This window comes from Anopheles cruzii, chromosome 2 (assembly GCF_943734635.1).
Source record: "Anopheles cruzii chromosome 2, idAnoCruzAS_RS32_06, whole genome shotgun sequence".
NCBI lineage: Eukaryota > Metazoa > Arthropoda > Insecta > Diptera > Culicidae > Anopheles > Anopheles cruzii.
In genome coordinates, this window is record NC_069144.1 from 10,225,508 (window position 1) to 10,241,437 (window position 15,930).

General features: G+C 53.2%; 1 protein-coding gene across 1 annotated transcript; it reads left to right on the forward strand.

Moving 5' to 3' along the window:
• The first annotated feature begins 12,209 nt into the window (after positions 1 to 12,209).
• On the forward strand, positions 12,210 to 15,339 carry LOC128277586 (uncharacterized). The gene has a single exon (XM_053016067.1). It carries the CDS (start codon positions 12,769 to 12,771, stop codon positions 14,380 to 14,382), a length of 1,614 nt encoding a protein of 537 aa, XP_052872027.1. The 5' UTR covers positions 12,210 to 12,768; the 3' UTR covers positions 14,383 to 15,339.
• The last annotated feature ends 591 nt before the right edge of the window (positions 15,340 to 15,930 follow it).

The window sequence follows — 15,930 nt, forward strand, 5'->3', positions numbered from 1 at the left end:
CGTTCGAGCTGTACGATATTTTGATACTCAAACTGGCCTAAGCCTTGTTTGGACCTTTTATTTTATAACGCAATTGGCGTCTAGCTTAGTTGCCAACCTTAATAATTAGGATGGTACCAATCTAGCGTTCCCTTTTTAAACTACCGATGCTGAAATGAAATTGAAGCTTGGATGACATTTGCTTGCAACAGGACGGCGCGCTACGTGCCATACAGAGACAGCCACAATCGATATTTTGCACCCCATCTTCGGAAATCGAATAATCAGCAGAAATGGTGTTGTGAATTGACCTCCAAGAAGCGACGATTTGACACCATTCGACTATTATCTTTGGGCTGCGGTAAAATCATAAATGTTACGCGAACAAACCAGCAACTATTGACGACCTCAAGACCGAAATTCAAATTGCAATTTCCGAGATGTTTGTTTTTCATTAAAAACAATTATGAATCAAACTTTCAAATAAATGTTCAAGAATCGAATTTTTGCAATTTTTGTAATAACCAAATGAAAAAATGAACCTTAAACTACAGGGTGGGTCAATCTCTTTGTTGCTTTCTGTAACGGCGTACCAGCTGCCATGACATCGACGAGCGTTACCGACTGCTTTATCGACAGGGCCCAAATAACTGCTCCTAGTTAGACATACTAACAGGCATCAGTCAGTAGATCCGAAGGACATTTCTACACTCGGAGATCCAAAAACCATACTTTTAACGCTCTCGTCTTGAAGCGCCACAAAGCGTAGAGATGGCAGAGGAGGGGAATCAATCAGTCAGTCAGTCGACGTATGGTGAGGTGGGTTTTTGCCCAATTAAATGAGCTAATATAGACGTGACGTGAACGTGAAACGAGTCTTCGAGTGCGAAACGACTTCTCGGAACGGACAATTAATTAACGGTGGAGAAGGTCACCGCAAGCCTCAAGCGCTCGTTTCTAATTATAATCGATCGATCGAGTGCGTCATGTTTGCTTCTTCTAGCCTTCCAGATCGAAGCAACCATGTGCCGGGTAGACGTAGATTTAAAATAAGTGCGTTTCAAACACTTTCAACTGTCATCAGCGGTGGGTTCCACATTCGTGACGACACGGTTCTTATTTCGGGATAAATAAAAACTCTCGACTCGACGATGCAATGCGGGCGGGTGCCTGGTGGGTGATAACACACACACACTCACGCGCGAGCACACGCGGGGGTTCCCTCTATTGAAAACAATCGGAATCGGGACCTCCGCTCGGCCTCCGATTACGGTGGCCGCCTCCAAAAGGGTTCGCACGGGGAGGCGCGGTGCTTTTCCACCAAATCAACTCGCCCTCTCTCTCATCCGACCGACAGGGATCGGAGAAAACAACAACAACGTAAAATAAGGAGCATAACCCGCATTGAAAGCATGACTTTCAAATCGTGTGGCGGCCCATCTTCGGGGGCGAGTCGCGCGCTCCACTTCGGGAGTTGCTCATTACTCGCGGCACACACACACAGAGAGGCACCCGTAGCTGTTGACCAGCCCCCCCTCGCTTCAACCCGACCCCGGCCACGTGGCCAACCGTTTCGGTGGCGCAAAATCCATCGCCTACTTAGCAGTGTGTTGTGTATATGTATTGTCAAGGTTTATACCACAACGTCAGCTCTCTTCTCGGCTATGGTGTCATTTCCTCTGTCACTTGCAAGCGCTCTCTCTCTCTCTCGCTGGTGGCGCTCTTTTTAGTGCAATATGTATATTGGATGGGTTTGGATTTAATGTTCCGCTCTCCGTGTGCAATCTTCCCTCCCTCGGGTGGCCCTTCCCGCGAACCCCCTTACTCCACCACCCTGCTGGTGGGAGGAATGGCACAAAACCTGATTGCCGCCAGGAGTTGTTTGAATTGTTTTATTTGTACGCCTTCATTTTTTGTTTCCAACTCGGGGCTCTCTCTCTCTCGCGAGCACACGAGCATAAAGCATTCAGCATCGCCGCAGGGTGGGTCATGAGGTGGACAGCGGGGAAGCGGATTAGAGTTAAAGGAAGTCGATTGCAGTCAGGACGGCGGACGGATGGCATAGGGCTTCCAACTCTAATTTGTGTTTTATGTTTCGTGTGTCCGTCCGTCCGTACGTGTGTATGTGTGTGGGATGTGGAGATGCAAATTCATCACCCCTTCTCTCACGCACGCACACACACACACACATTAGAGCCGTTTAATCAATGTCTTACTCCCGTTCGGCAGGGCTACTTCGATTACACACGGACGGTTCCGGACTTTGCCTTCTTGCACTCTCGCTCTCTCTCGCTCTCTTGCTCTTTCTCTCTCATTCGCATGCTTGCTGTTGGCGCTCTCTGACGCATCTTAGCAACCGTGTTTCATTTCCGTGTGTGTTTAAAATCATCCCTTTTTCTTCGGGGGGCGCGCGCGCGAGAGAGCATAAAACCCGCATAGCCGAGCGCACTGATGGCCAACACTGTTCGGGGCGAAAAAATACGAAATAAAATAGAGAATTTAAATAAACTCGGACCGCGGGCGTCCGTCGGATACGGACGCCTTTCTTTCCGTCCGTTCACAGTTCATTTCGAGTTCATCAAATTACGGCGCCGAAATGAGGCGGCGGCCATTAGACACTCCTCCCGCCGTGTCCCATTACCGATGGACCGGAGAGGTAGGGCGCCCGGGGTGGTTCACCCCACCCAAGATAATAATGGTGGTCGATGATGATGTAAATCCCAACCCCAGCATCGTCGATCGCTCGGAGAGCGTGTTGGGATAAGAATTTTCGAATGTTTCACCTGGCCCCGGATGATGTCATCGCCGATTTATCGAATTGATTTGCTTCGCCATGTTTGGCATTCAGAGCCATTCGTTATTGGCGTTCGAAATTAGCGTCCAACGCCGTGGCAACTGGCGAAGGCACGATGCACACGACGCCTGCACGTGGGCTGAAAAGACGCGTTTTTTGGGCTTCAATATTGGCTTTACTCATCAACGTAATCGCCATCAAAAGCCACACAAGAGTCATTCCGGCGCCGCTCTAACAATTCGATACCACTTTTATCTTTTGCCTCAAAATTAGACGTCAGTCTCTGCGATGACGTCTTCGTTCGAGCGAAATTTTAAGTTGATGGTATTTCCCTTCTAAAGATAGTCGATGAATATTACATCACGCACATCCCAAAGTACCGAGGCCATAACCTTTCCACTCCGATGACGATCGTTTTCCCCCATTCTTTTCTACGACCCCGTTTGAAGTCGACAAACTAACGATTTAATGGTGGATCTGATGAAGCGGAGTCCTTAGAACACTTTTCAAGCCATTTAGGGTATATTTCCCCATCAATAGACAATGTAAAGTTAATGCGAGAAATTGTTTGTGATCCATTGGGTTGAAAATAACAAGAGTAGTGTCAAAGCTAGCTTAAGATCTATGTGTTACGTGGGATCGAAAGATTCTGCGAATTCTAATCTAGAACCATTACTTTCCGGGCGTGGGAAAATTGCCCCCCTCTGGCTGAAAGGTCAGCTGCGGACTGCTCTCCGGAAAGACTACTCAAACCACGACTGTAAAGCAGGAGCAAAGCTACAAAATGAATACCATAAACTTGAAATGAGCAAATAAACAAATAAAAAAAGGGCAAAAACAAGTAAATAAATAAAAAATGGGCCCTTCAAACCCAATTATCCTTTGGCTCTCGAGCTGGCCTTTAAAGAAACACAGAAGTACACACGAAGGATCAGGACATACGTCTGGCAAATCTCTGCCGCCGACCTCGGAGATCGATACACGACGACACGGACCTCCCGTGCCCGCCCTAGAATCGGTAACACATATCGGTAACAGGACCTTGGAGGAACCACGGGGAACAACGGAATTTCCGGCGGGCATAAAATTAAAACTGAGAACACCCGCACGCACGCACACCAGCGCCCGTCGGGACGGCAACACGGGTCGCAATTCGTTTCGCGTCAGCCAACAATCAATATGGCACCGCACCACCACCACCAACCTTCGAGTGGTTCGTCCGGACGCCCGTCCGGGACTTTCCCCCCAGACAGCCCATTGACAGCAGCCGAGGAGAGGGCGCCGCAGACCAGGATATTCCGGGCCATGGGTTTTCGGTTGCTTTCGTGCGGGTGGCCGGGGGTTTCCCCGCGATACTTTTCCCACACCGCCGCCATCACCGCCTGGCGCCAGGGTGCTAAATGAGCCATCTTCCTCTCGCTCTCTCCCTCACTCTCCCGCCCACTGTCTCTTTCGCGCCGGATGGCGATGGGTAAGTGGCAATAAAAGTGATCAGCCTTCGAAATGCCACATTTTGGCTGGCCTCGAGAGAGAGTGAGAGGTTGAAAAAATACCAGAAAATTTCCCCCTTCGTGGCGGAAATTCACACCGCGGCGCGGTGTGCGGGTGTGTGTGCTTAAAGGGATTTGTTTTTCGGTAAATTAATGGGAATGTACGGCACGCAAAGGGTCCACCCCAAAATTTGGGCACCCCCGGGGGAAAAGTGACTCCGGTCCGCGATTTGGTGGGTTTTTTTGTGTGTGTTTCCTGTTCGCCTCTGATTTTCCGCCGGCCGGTCGGCCGGGGTTGGGTTTTATCGGTTTTTGGACAGGCCCTACGAAACGGAAGATTGTTGCAATTGATTTTAGTACACATTGAATAAAGCGATAATGTTTGCCAGAATGTTCGAAGTTATAACTACTTTATCGCATCTCTCAAACATCCTGATTGTAAGAAAATAAATTAATTCAATTGTTTTGATCGATCGATGGTTTATTGCTGTCATGAATGTGTCAAACGGAGCATGAACGCTGCTTGTCAAACGACAAAATGAAAACAAACTACGCAATCCAAGATGGCTTTTCGGTACATAACACCCCAAACCGGTAAGGTATTCGTTTATTTTACTACTAGCAGGCCCGGCGAACTCTGTTTCGCCCCAGAGGCAATGGCCCCCGGTGATAGGAGCAGTCGGTAACGCTCGTCCCTGTATCGCAGCTGGCCATGGGTTCGATTCCCGATTCCGGCGTTCCAGGGGGGTTGGCGCGGGACTAACAACCCGGCCCGTAAAAACGAACGTTTAGAAAGAGTATCAGAGATTAACATTGTCGCTGGTTGGTGCAGGCTAAAACCGTTCAGCGGTCGTTGTCCAATAAGAAGAGAAGCACTTCATTTCGTCAGCTGATCTTGGAATTACTGGCAGTGTTTGGCGGAAATTTCAGGACAGTAAAATCATTGCCCCTCCAAAAAATCTCGCAACATGCGCCAAACATCTCGATTATATACGTCATTAGTGAGCTAGTGAACGCTGCATTAGTGAGAAAGAGAAGCCAACAATTGTTTTCTGTTGCTCGCTCTGTCTGTCCCGTTGCAGTATATGAAAAAAACACATTGTGCGTATTGTGGCTTCATTGTGACGCGATCGGATTATAAAAAGTATCCTATCTGGGGCCCTTGGATCTAAGCTACCTCCACACCAATTTTCAGCCAAATCGGTTCAGCCGTTCTTGAGTTATAAAGGGAATAACAATAACGCGGTACTCTTTTATATATATAGATGATTGTAAACCAACCACCTAGTGGCGGCCATCTTCGGCTACCTTCAATAATGAGTCAACTTTTATCGATGGCCACGGGTAGCAACGTGGCAGTCCGTCGGTGGCCAGGCCAAAAGGGAACGCAATCGGCGAGCGAAGGTTTTTCCGATCGAATTAAAATAATCATCGCTCTTGTGTCTCTCTCTCGGTCTCCGGTGTGTGTGGGCGCCGCTCTCTCGCACGTCAAGCAAATGTTTCCTCCCAATCGTCCCAACCGAACCCGACTCGACGAAGACTTTTCTTTTTGCGCATCCCGCACTCTATCTATTAGTGCATTTAATAGGAAAGAGACCGAGCGAGCGGGCGTGCGGGAGCGAAAAAGGATCTAACAACCGCGAACCCGAACAGATAAATAACACATTAGACACAGACACACAGCAGTGTGTTGTAGCGTGTGCATGCAAAGAACGGAATGGCCACGAGCGCGCGTAAAGGAACGAGACCGCCCGAATATCCGCTTGCAGGTCCACGGGGTCCACGGGCGCGTAAAAAAACCGCGAGATCCGCGAAGTTTATTTAACTCTCGCGCAGCGCAAAACTTGCGGAAGAAGGTCACCCGATACACTACACTCTCGAGCGCAAGGGAACGCACCACCAACCGCTCGTTCGCTCGCTCTCCCTGGGCAATCAGCCAGGCCTTCTGCGGCCCTCCGAACGGTGCATTAGAAAACGGTGGTGGTGGGGAACCGAAAAGGAAGAAAAAAAAGCTAGTAGATGCTTCGCCAAAACCACGAGCCACGGCGGCGGCGAGCGCGAAAAGAGCCAAGATAAAGAAAAGCATCTCGGTGTGAGCGCCACAAGGAATTCAAATAAACCCGAACAGACCACCGATCCAAACTGCCCACCGCCACCCTGCGCCACCCACCCACCCCCTCTGGTTCCATAACATAAAACATACGAACACTTTTTGCTGTAACGCGCGTCGCATCGCCGACAGGTTGGCCATCGTACTCGCGTTCGTTTGAGCGAGAAATTATTATGTACCAGCCGCCCATCTCTTTCTCTCACGCGCTCGGTACGGTACGGTGGCATTCCTTATGTTGGGGCTCACTGCTCCCCACTCGCTCCGGCAACCCGATGGGACGGAGTGATCAATCTTTTATGTCAAATCCGGTCCGCTCACGACATTCGCGCGACACCAAAGAGCGCATGTACCCGCGTGTGTGTGCGTGTGTTGGTACTGTGGCTTAAATTTGTCAAACAAATCGATCGTCCAAAGTTCGGGCGAAATTCAATGAAAATTTGTCGCAGCGTCTAGAGCAAATTTCTGAAGTCGAGTCTCACAGTTCGGCTCGGCCCCAATTTGCTTCCTGCCCGTGTCCAACTTATGCTCCCGTACGGGGCGCCCCTCTCGCTCTTTCTCGCTCTCACGCTACGAATTTTCCAATTTCTCCGATTAAACGCGCACACTGCACCATAAGCATAAGCAATGAGCACCACTTGAGTGTTACGGGACACAACACAACATCGTGGAGGCGATTTTACTTAAAATAACACATTGCGAGTGAGTCTGTGTGTGTGTGTGTGTGAGAGAGAGAGAGAGAGAGAACCTCCTCATCCGCCGAGAGATCGAAGAGATGTTCCACTAAATACACGTCCCCCCACCGCCCGAGGCCGCCTGAAATCGCGCGGCGGCAAGTGGATTGCGTGTTGCAACCGAACCCCAAGGGTCTGTGTGTGTGTGTGTCACGATGGGGTGGTCGCGAGCCACCTGAAAGTGTGTATCCATGTCCCATCCATGTCGGTGTCGGGGGGTTCTTTTTCGCCTTTTTGTCCCCTTTCGGCGGATGGCGGCAGCGGCCCCGCTATGTTATGACAGCTTATCCCTCCGCTGCGTTCGCTGCTACTGGCCGCCCACAGTGGTGGGCCATTTTCGGTACCATCACAACCAGTCGTTAATCCAATTTTAATAATTTATTTGCATCTGGTAGCGTTTTGGGGAAATCGAAGCATCCCATCGCTGTCACCACGGACGTGCTCCATCGCTCAAATCAACTTCTAAAGAAACTGCTCCACAGCCAACTGTCAACGAATCGGTGGAAACCGGGTGGACCAGAACCAAAATTGGAGACTCACTGTCGACCCGAACCACGAAGAAGGTTGTTCGGGCCGCGCGCGGCCGGTGGTTGCCTCGATTGTCACCACAGATATCCCACCGCGAGGCCGGGGGGTGTGCTGTGGTATCATCCCTGGCTCCCCCCGTCGACCAGCCTCCGCTCGGCAGTGTTCCATTTACACCCACCGAAAAGGTGAAATGATTGATGTTTGGAATGTTCCAGCTTCTCCGGCCCGCCGCACGGACGGACCGTCATTTTTCTCGGCTCCTTTTCTCGCTCTCTCTCTCTCTCTTTGTGTCCCATCCTCAGGGTGTTCTGTTTCTTGTCTTCGCACTTCGCCAGGCCTACTACCGGCCTCGTTTCGGCACCTTCCGGACTCTCCGGTCCCGATTGACCTGGGTTTGATCCGTCCGTTTTTGCCTGCTCGTCTTCGGGCAATTCGGGATGGCGGAATCGATGCCGTTTCTTGGCGCGCGCGATCATGTATGTGTGTGTGCGTGTGTTTGTAGATTTAATCGTACTCCTTCGACTCGGGGCGACTTTTACGGTTCGATTTGTTCTTTATGACCCCTCCGACTCTGCCACGGAGAAACAGGTTCTCCGACGGTTCTCCAAGTAATAGAGCTCTGTTCTGCTGGTGCTGCGGCCCGGCAGATGGCCATGGCCGTCACTAACAAGAATTCTTCCCACCGCAGCCCTACTGCTTTGCATAAGATTGCCGTGCCGCGTGAGCGGGTGAATCATTTACCGAGGTTAGCCAGCAAGATGGCTGGCTAGGTTCCTGGTTAGTAATATCGATATTTTTAGGCGAGCCGAGATAATGGGAATCCGGTGGAAAGTTTCTGGTACCTCGGCGTCGTGATTAGGCACAGCTCATCCGTCACACAGCGCGACAACATGAGTCACACAAGTTGTGTGGACAGCGTACGAAAAGAAGAGGAAAATGCGTGTGTTCGTGTTGGCGCATCCTTGGCGCAACTCTACGTGGCACTGTATCCCGTCTCCTCCTCGGCCGTTGTTATCGCCCATTTTACGCGCACTTTACGGTACGCGGTGGGCATGAAATTAATCATCGACCCTCCCCAGATCGCCACAGACCGACCGGAAGGGCCAGAACGGTTAGAGAGAGAGAGAGCGAGAGCAGCCCACCGTCCATCCGTCGGTCGGTCGGTAATCGTTTGTTGGCAACGCAGAGGGAACGCAAACGAGGCCACATCATTACGGACCCCGCGCCCCGCCGTATAATGTGCGCCGAGAGCAACGGCAAATGACGAAAGACGGAGCGAAAAAATAGAGGCAAATTTTCACTGCAACAACTCACGCACATCTCAATGTCGCAAACACACATACAAACACACACGGGGGCACTTAGCGGCTGCGGCGGACGCGTCGCCAGCCCGCCCATTGGCCACGTGCGGCGGGAAGCGAATTATCATCTTCACGCCGCGCCGCCAACGGCGAGAGGCGGCTGAGCTGAGGGTTTGGGGTGAAAGCGAGAAGCCGCGGACGCGGATATGTCGGAACAGATGAAGCGTGTGCTGGGGGTTGTTCAGGAAGCTTTGCGGTTCAATAAGATGTCAATTCGGTCGTTTTCGAAAGAACAAGGTGGATTTTGTGCGTCGACTTATCACGGTGGATGAGACTTTGGTCTATCTGCCATGGTCCTGAATCAAAACAAGAAGCCAAAAAGTGGTGTGAAGCCCTGGCTCTTGGGCTCCGAAACGAGTCCGTGTCCAGAAATCGCCCAAGAAGGCATCCGCTTTTTGGGTTTGGCGAAAGGAATTGGCGAAAGGAATTTGGTTTGTGGATTACTTTTCCGTACTGGTAAAACAATAAAAACTTAATATTATTGTAACCTTTTGGACCAGCTGAAATCGTACAAAAAGACCATGCCATCTGAGTTGGCCACTGGCGACTTCCATCTGTTTCCAGACATAAAAAATTGCATGCATGGAAAATTGTGTTTTTCTTAACAAACCGCAAAATTTATTGAACAGCCTGATGTACAATGTATTTGGTTCCAGTTTTTAAACTTTAAACTCACGCGCTCGGTGAGCCCTTTTGGGAGTTTTGCCGTTTTTGACTTAATAAAGTCGTGACCCGATCGAACCCAAAAATCGATTGCTGACACCTAACCTGTCGCCAATTGCGTTGCCTTTCCTAACCGTTTTAACCCCGTTAACGGTTTGGGGTTTCACCTCTCGCGGACAGGCATTGTTCGGAGGCGATTGTTTTTCCCCGCGACCCGGACGGGATTTACGTGGGTCCGATCCCGGGTGGGGTTGTCCCCGAACGGGGTCCGGAAATGTGTCACGCTCGCTCGGAAGAAGAAGCTCGCGCTCTTCGCGGCGCGGCGCTGCTCTCTTATATTGTTGTGTGCTGACCAAAGCGAGTTCTGCAAAGAAAACCCAAAACGTACAAACGTGTGGTACACACACACACACACGCGTGGTTCATTTTTCCGCCAAAGAGAAGGCAAAAACGGCATTTACGGCATTCCTGACCTGCCCACTGCCACTATCTCGCTCTCGTTCTTTCGCTCCCTCTCTCGCTCTGTGTCAATGGGGAAGTTTGTTTGTTTTCGTTGCCTACTTACCACGCTGTTTCTTTGCTCGTGTCGCACCCGCTGAAGGCCGACGAAGGTAACGGTTTGCTGGAAGCGGAAAAGCCACCCCGGTCCGTGGCCCCCGGGAAAAGCCACAAAACCCCAAAAGCCACATTCTTTTCAGGGAGCAGGAAGCAAAATCAATGTCTGCGCACGCGGATTATTTGTCCATTCGCGCTGACGACTCCTGATTCAATTTTTATGCCACAGCCGAAAAAAAAAGATTCAAAGCGTCACCGAAGACGACGTTGCGATTAAATCGATAACGAGCATGGGCCGAATACGAGGGGCACATAAATCGCACACGACCGCGGCGCGGGGGAAATGTAGGCCGTGACGTCACCTCGCGGGCTCTCCGAAGAGTAGTTGGTAGAGCCGTGTTAAGGAAGTTTATAAATATATGCAAGGGCGCGCGCGGTCAACACTTTCAATTCCGTTGCGACTCCCGACCGGTGCGGATCGAATACGACAGTGCAAGCGTGAGCGAGAGAGAGCCGGAGAGTGAGCGAGAGCGAGTGGTGGGAAAAAAGGAAAGCGAAAGAACAAGAAGTAATAAACAAAGACACCAAACCCCGATCACACGAAGCGACCCGAAAACAACGAACTCTCGTGTGTCTATCGCCGGCCACTTAAACTCCAGTAAAGGTGAGCGAGCGAGAGAGCCTCTGAGTCGCTCTGTGTGCCCCCGTGTGTGTGTCGTTTGCGGTATTCACGGGAGATTCGATTATTAATAAACGGGAAGACCCCGCATCCAAAGTGCAACCGAGAGACGGAGGGAGACAAAAAGAGCCCGACACATAAGCCGCCGACGGGGGGGGGGTAAACAAACAGCAGCCTTGCGGTGCAACACCCGAGAGAGAGACCGCGCCACGTGCGAGAGAGCGAGCGGCTGACGTCTCGTAATCAAGTGGTGGTGTGTGCATTCGGAAACACGCGTAAACGACACCCTTTACGCGCGTCAGGCAGCGGTGAGTGCACACCACAACATAATCTATCAATGACGAGAGCGTCGCCGCCGCCGACGTCTGCTTCGCTTCTGTTCGCCGCCATAAGGGAGCGGCGGCGCCACTGGTGTGCTTGGGAAAGGTTAGCGTCAAGCGCGAGTGAGTGTCTCGTGCCGCGCGCCTACTGAGTGAGAGAGAGAGCGCTTTAGCACGACGTAAACAAACCACCGACGAGGACGAGAGACACTCTTCCCGCGAGACGAAGAGTCTCGTTTTTGACACGATTGCAATCGCCGTTCGGGTGACTCAACGCCGCGCTCTCACAACTCATCATCATCGTCATCGTCCGCGAGTTTCGCGTCTTTCGGTGCGGCGGCGGCGTGATTGTGTCGCCGCGGAATGCGGAATAAGAGAGGATAGACACACACACTCTCGCGCGAGGGCCATTCGCCGCGCGATAAACGGATCAACAGTGTCCGCCGCGGAGCAGTCGTTCCGCAGAACCGTCCGCACGCGCGCATCGAGAGCACGTGCCCCCTGTGCAGCTGCTGCTACGTAGCCTTCTTCTTCGACGTCATCGAAGGCGCGCGTCAGATTACCGTGGGAGTTTGTGTGCGAGCGAGAGAGAGAGCGCTAGAGCGAGACGGTGGTGTTGTGTGTGATTTATCGGATCGCTTGTTCCGTTCGGATTTCCGTCCATTAACCGATCCGATCGACGGACGGCGTGGCGCCCTCTTGACCCGCCTCTGCGTGCGTGTGTGTGTGGGTCGCGATTGATCCCCTTCACCACCACGCGAAGTCGTATCTTCTCGACGCTCTGTTGACGGATGATCGTTGCGAGAGCGAGACCGTGCAATGACTGAGTGAGTGACAGACGGGCCACAAAACAACAACAAAAAAACCCAAAACGTAGTGCAGCGTGTCGCCCGATAGAACCGGTTGCCGGAAAGAGAGAGACAGAGCGAGAGAGGGTGAGCGAGTGGATTAGGCAGACAGCGGCGGCAGATCGGGTGGCGCGCGGGAGAGCAGCAGAAATCATAATTAGGTGCGCACCCGCAGGCCAATATTCGAACAGTTTGCGTGCAGAAGCCGAACCGAGCGGTCAAGACTCTCCGAGTCCGAGTGTGCTGAGTCCGGTCCGTTCCGGTCCGATCCGATCCGAGAGAGAGAGTGATCGTGTGTGATATTAATTGTCGCGCCGCGCGCTCGATATTGCTTTTTCGAGAGCGAGACCCGATCGACGACGATCGACGGGCTGTGTGTTTGGCCTTTTGTCTCTCGTGGCGTGTCGTGACCTTGGGCGCCGTGCCTTGGTCGATGCTAATCAATCGCCCGTGGCGAGCGAGTGTGCGTGTGGCTTTGTGTGTTCTTCGAGCGGAGCGGCGCGCCAGCTGCCTATTAACGGAGGGCCAATTGTGTGTGTAGTGTGTGCGACCCCTCCCCCCGCCTTTTAAGGGCGGCCAATATTGAATGGCAACGACGCGTGTTGCCGCGTGATCGTGTGTGTGTGTGTGTTGGCGCACGACTATCGCTACTATCAAGCAAAACGGAAGGCTTCAGCGGTCCGGTGACGGCGACGGCCAAACTCGAAACGATGGCCGAAGCGCAGCGGTTGATCGGGATTTCGCTGGCGAAGATCGCCCAGGCGCGCGTCTGCCGTGGTGGGGTGTCCCTCCACAAGAACCTGCTGGTCGCGACGGTCCTGCAGAAGGCGCGCTACATCTTCATGGAGGAAGCGTACCATATCGTCCACGGTCACTATCTTCAGCAGCAACAGCAACAGCAGCAGCACAATGCTTACCTCGCGCAAACGATGGTCAGCCCCGTGACGGCATCGGAGGACGAGGAAGGGGACAAGTGCGACAACGCACAGCAGCAGCAGCAGCAACGTAGCAGTATGGCAATGGCGGCCGCTGCCGCCGCAGCAGCCGCTGCAACGGCCGCGGCAACGGCGGCCGCCGCTGCAGCGGTAGCTGCCGCATCGACCACCGTGTCCAAGACGCCCGCCCCGAGCGACCCGTTCGCGGACGATGAGGAGGACGAAGAGGATGGCGACGACGGCGGCGTGATGCTGCCGACGACGATCGAGTCACTTCCGCTCGAACCGGTGGCGGCGGAACCACTCAACATGTGTCGGAGTGGGAGCAGCGACGAGACGGAGCAGGAGTCGGAGCGGCACCACCACGATATGTCGCATCTGTTTCTGTTGCCGGCACTCGCACCGTGGATTGGCGGAACGGGATCGGAGGATGACGACGGGGCGGAAGCGGATGATCGCTCCGCTCGTTCGTTCCTGTCGACACCGTTCGTGGCCGACGATGACGATGATGAGGACGATGAGGACGATGAGGGTGGCGACGAGGAGGAGAGCCGGTGCCAGGATTTGTCTTGCCATCAGCGAACGGCACCGGCACCAGCACCAACAACAACAACGGCAACACCTTCTGCGATGCTGTACTTCGATCTCGATGATCGACGGAACGTGAGGAAGCGCTTGCTGCGACGGCGGCGGTGTCGAAGTGGTGAGGAGCCGGAAAGTGATCGTGTGATGACGGCGACGGTGGCGGCCAGTAAACGAAAGTCGAACGACTCGATCGCCGTCGTCCGCGATAGCGATGACGACAGTGGAAGCGGACGTGATGGTGCTGCGGCTTCTGCTGACGCGGAGGCCGTTCGGGACGACGAGCTTCCGATGGCGCTACTCGCTGCCAAGCGGTTGAAGCCGGATACGGACACCCGGCCCAGTACCTCGTGCACGCCACAGTTCTACGCCTCGCCTGCTCTCTGTCCGTCGCCGCCGACGCGGAGTAGTGACGGGGAGTCGCGCATCTCGCCGACCTCATCCTCATCGTCGTCGTCGTCGTCGTCCGGTCAACAGCTGGAAGCGGAAAACCTGACCACCACCGGCCCTGGTCATTACCACCACCAGCAGCAGCAGCAGCAGCGGACCAGTGATGTACCGGAGACGGCGGCGGCGCCAGCTTCACCGCCGTCACCGTCGGTCGAAAGTATCGATCGGATAACGTCGCTGGTGTCGATCTTCAGCTTCGGCAATCTGTCGCGCTCCGTGTCGACGCCCGATTTCTGTTCGGCCCAAGCGCAGAAGGATGGCCGTGGCTCAGCGTCCCGCCCGGACGGGGTGGTGGTGGTCGGTGGTGCTGCGCTGCAGCATCACGGCCAGCGCGGCTACCTGACGATGACGGTGTAGTAACTCTGCTGCTGCGGAATGTGCGAAACAGAGAGAGAGATAGTAAACGATGAACTAGTTAGGAACAAAACGGTACTTTCACTACAGAGCCTGAGTCGATGATCAGCGCGCGAGAGACAGGGTCGGAGCGCTAGAAAGAGAGAGATAGAGGACCACCACGACAGAGGAAAAGAATCAAAATGTAGGGTTAGAGTTAGACGTTTAAGCAGAACAATAAATGCTGTTCCTGTTGTGTCCGGCCTTGGCTAATGGGGAGCCTCCCCCTCCGGCGGACACACGCCTAGGGCCGCGGCCAAATGAAGAGAAGATTGAATATTTATTATGCGACACACGCACGCAGAAAGGGCATACAGAGAGGGAGCGAGGGCTGCCCGCCCATAATAGCAAGCAAAAGGGGAAGCAAATTAACATAAGAAGTGGCCGCCGCGAGAGAAAGAGAGTGATCGAGACAAGGCGCGCTCAAGCGGGGAGCATATTAGAGGTGCATCGAAGAGAAAACAAAGCAGTCCGTTTGGCCAACAACAAGACATCACAGAGAGAGACAGCAGGGAGAAGTTGAAGTGGCGCGAACAGTAATTGGCCAAGAAAAGTGTAGCCCCGCGGTGGCGGCAGCGGCGGAGTGTCAAAGGCGAAGACCTCTGAAACACACACACACACATGCATAACGCGATGGTGGTGCATTTGCTGCACTGCTGCGGTCCGAAAGTGCGCGGCGCTGCCGTTGTGTCGCGTGCGCATTCGCGATCTCGCACGCGCGCGCGATTGCGACAGATGATCGCGATGCAAAGCTGTGTGTCTGTGTGTATGTGTGTGTGGATGGGTAGAGCCGATTGGAAAGTTATGTTTCGGTGCTGCTGCGATCCTTTGTTTCGATCACCGGATCACTTCACGGAGCTTTGCGCGCGATCACAGGAAAGTGTATACGAATCTATTAATGTAAGCTTCCCGAACGATGCGAGCGACAAACGAGAGGAGGGGCGGGCGTGGCGACGGCCTTCGGTTTGGCTTCCCGATTCCCAGTGCCCCCCCCCGCCCTGCGTACGTTACGGATTAACTACATTCGTTTTATCAGTATGTCAACTGACCGACCAGCCAGCCGGAGCAGGTCGTTCTCGTTTCTGTATAGCTCGGTACTCATTGTGTTCTACAAACTATGTATAGCGCGCGCGCGAAGAAGATGCGGATTAGCATTAACAGAACACGGAACAACTTACATACACACACATACAACACACATATTTATTGTGATAGGAAGCGCGAAGCAACAAACGAGAGAAATAAACCCTAAAACGTTCGCCACCTTGTGGACACGGAATTAACAAAAACCAAACGACGGAGAACACCCTGCTGTTGCCCTTTTCTTTTCGTAGCTTTCTGGTGGATCATTCGATGTCATGTCATAACGACACCCCCGGCGCGGACGCGATCCCCGCTCGGGCCGCTCGATCGGTTTACGCGATCCCCATCATATCATTCGAATGCCGCGGGGCGGCTGCTTTTCGTCCGAACCGTTGGAAGTGTGCGTCGTCGTCGGAGTGGTGGCCATCG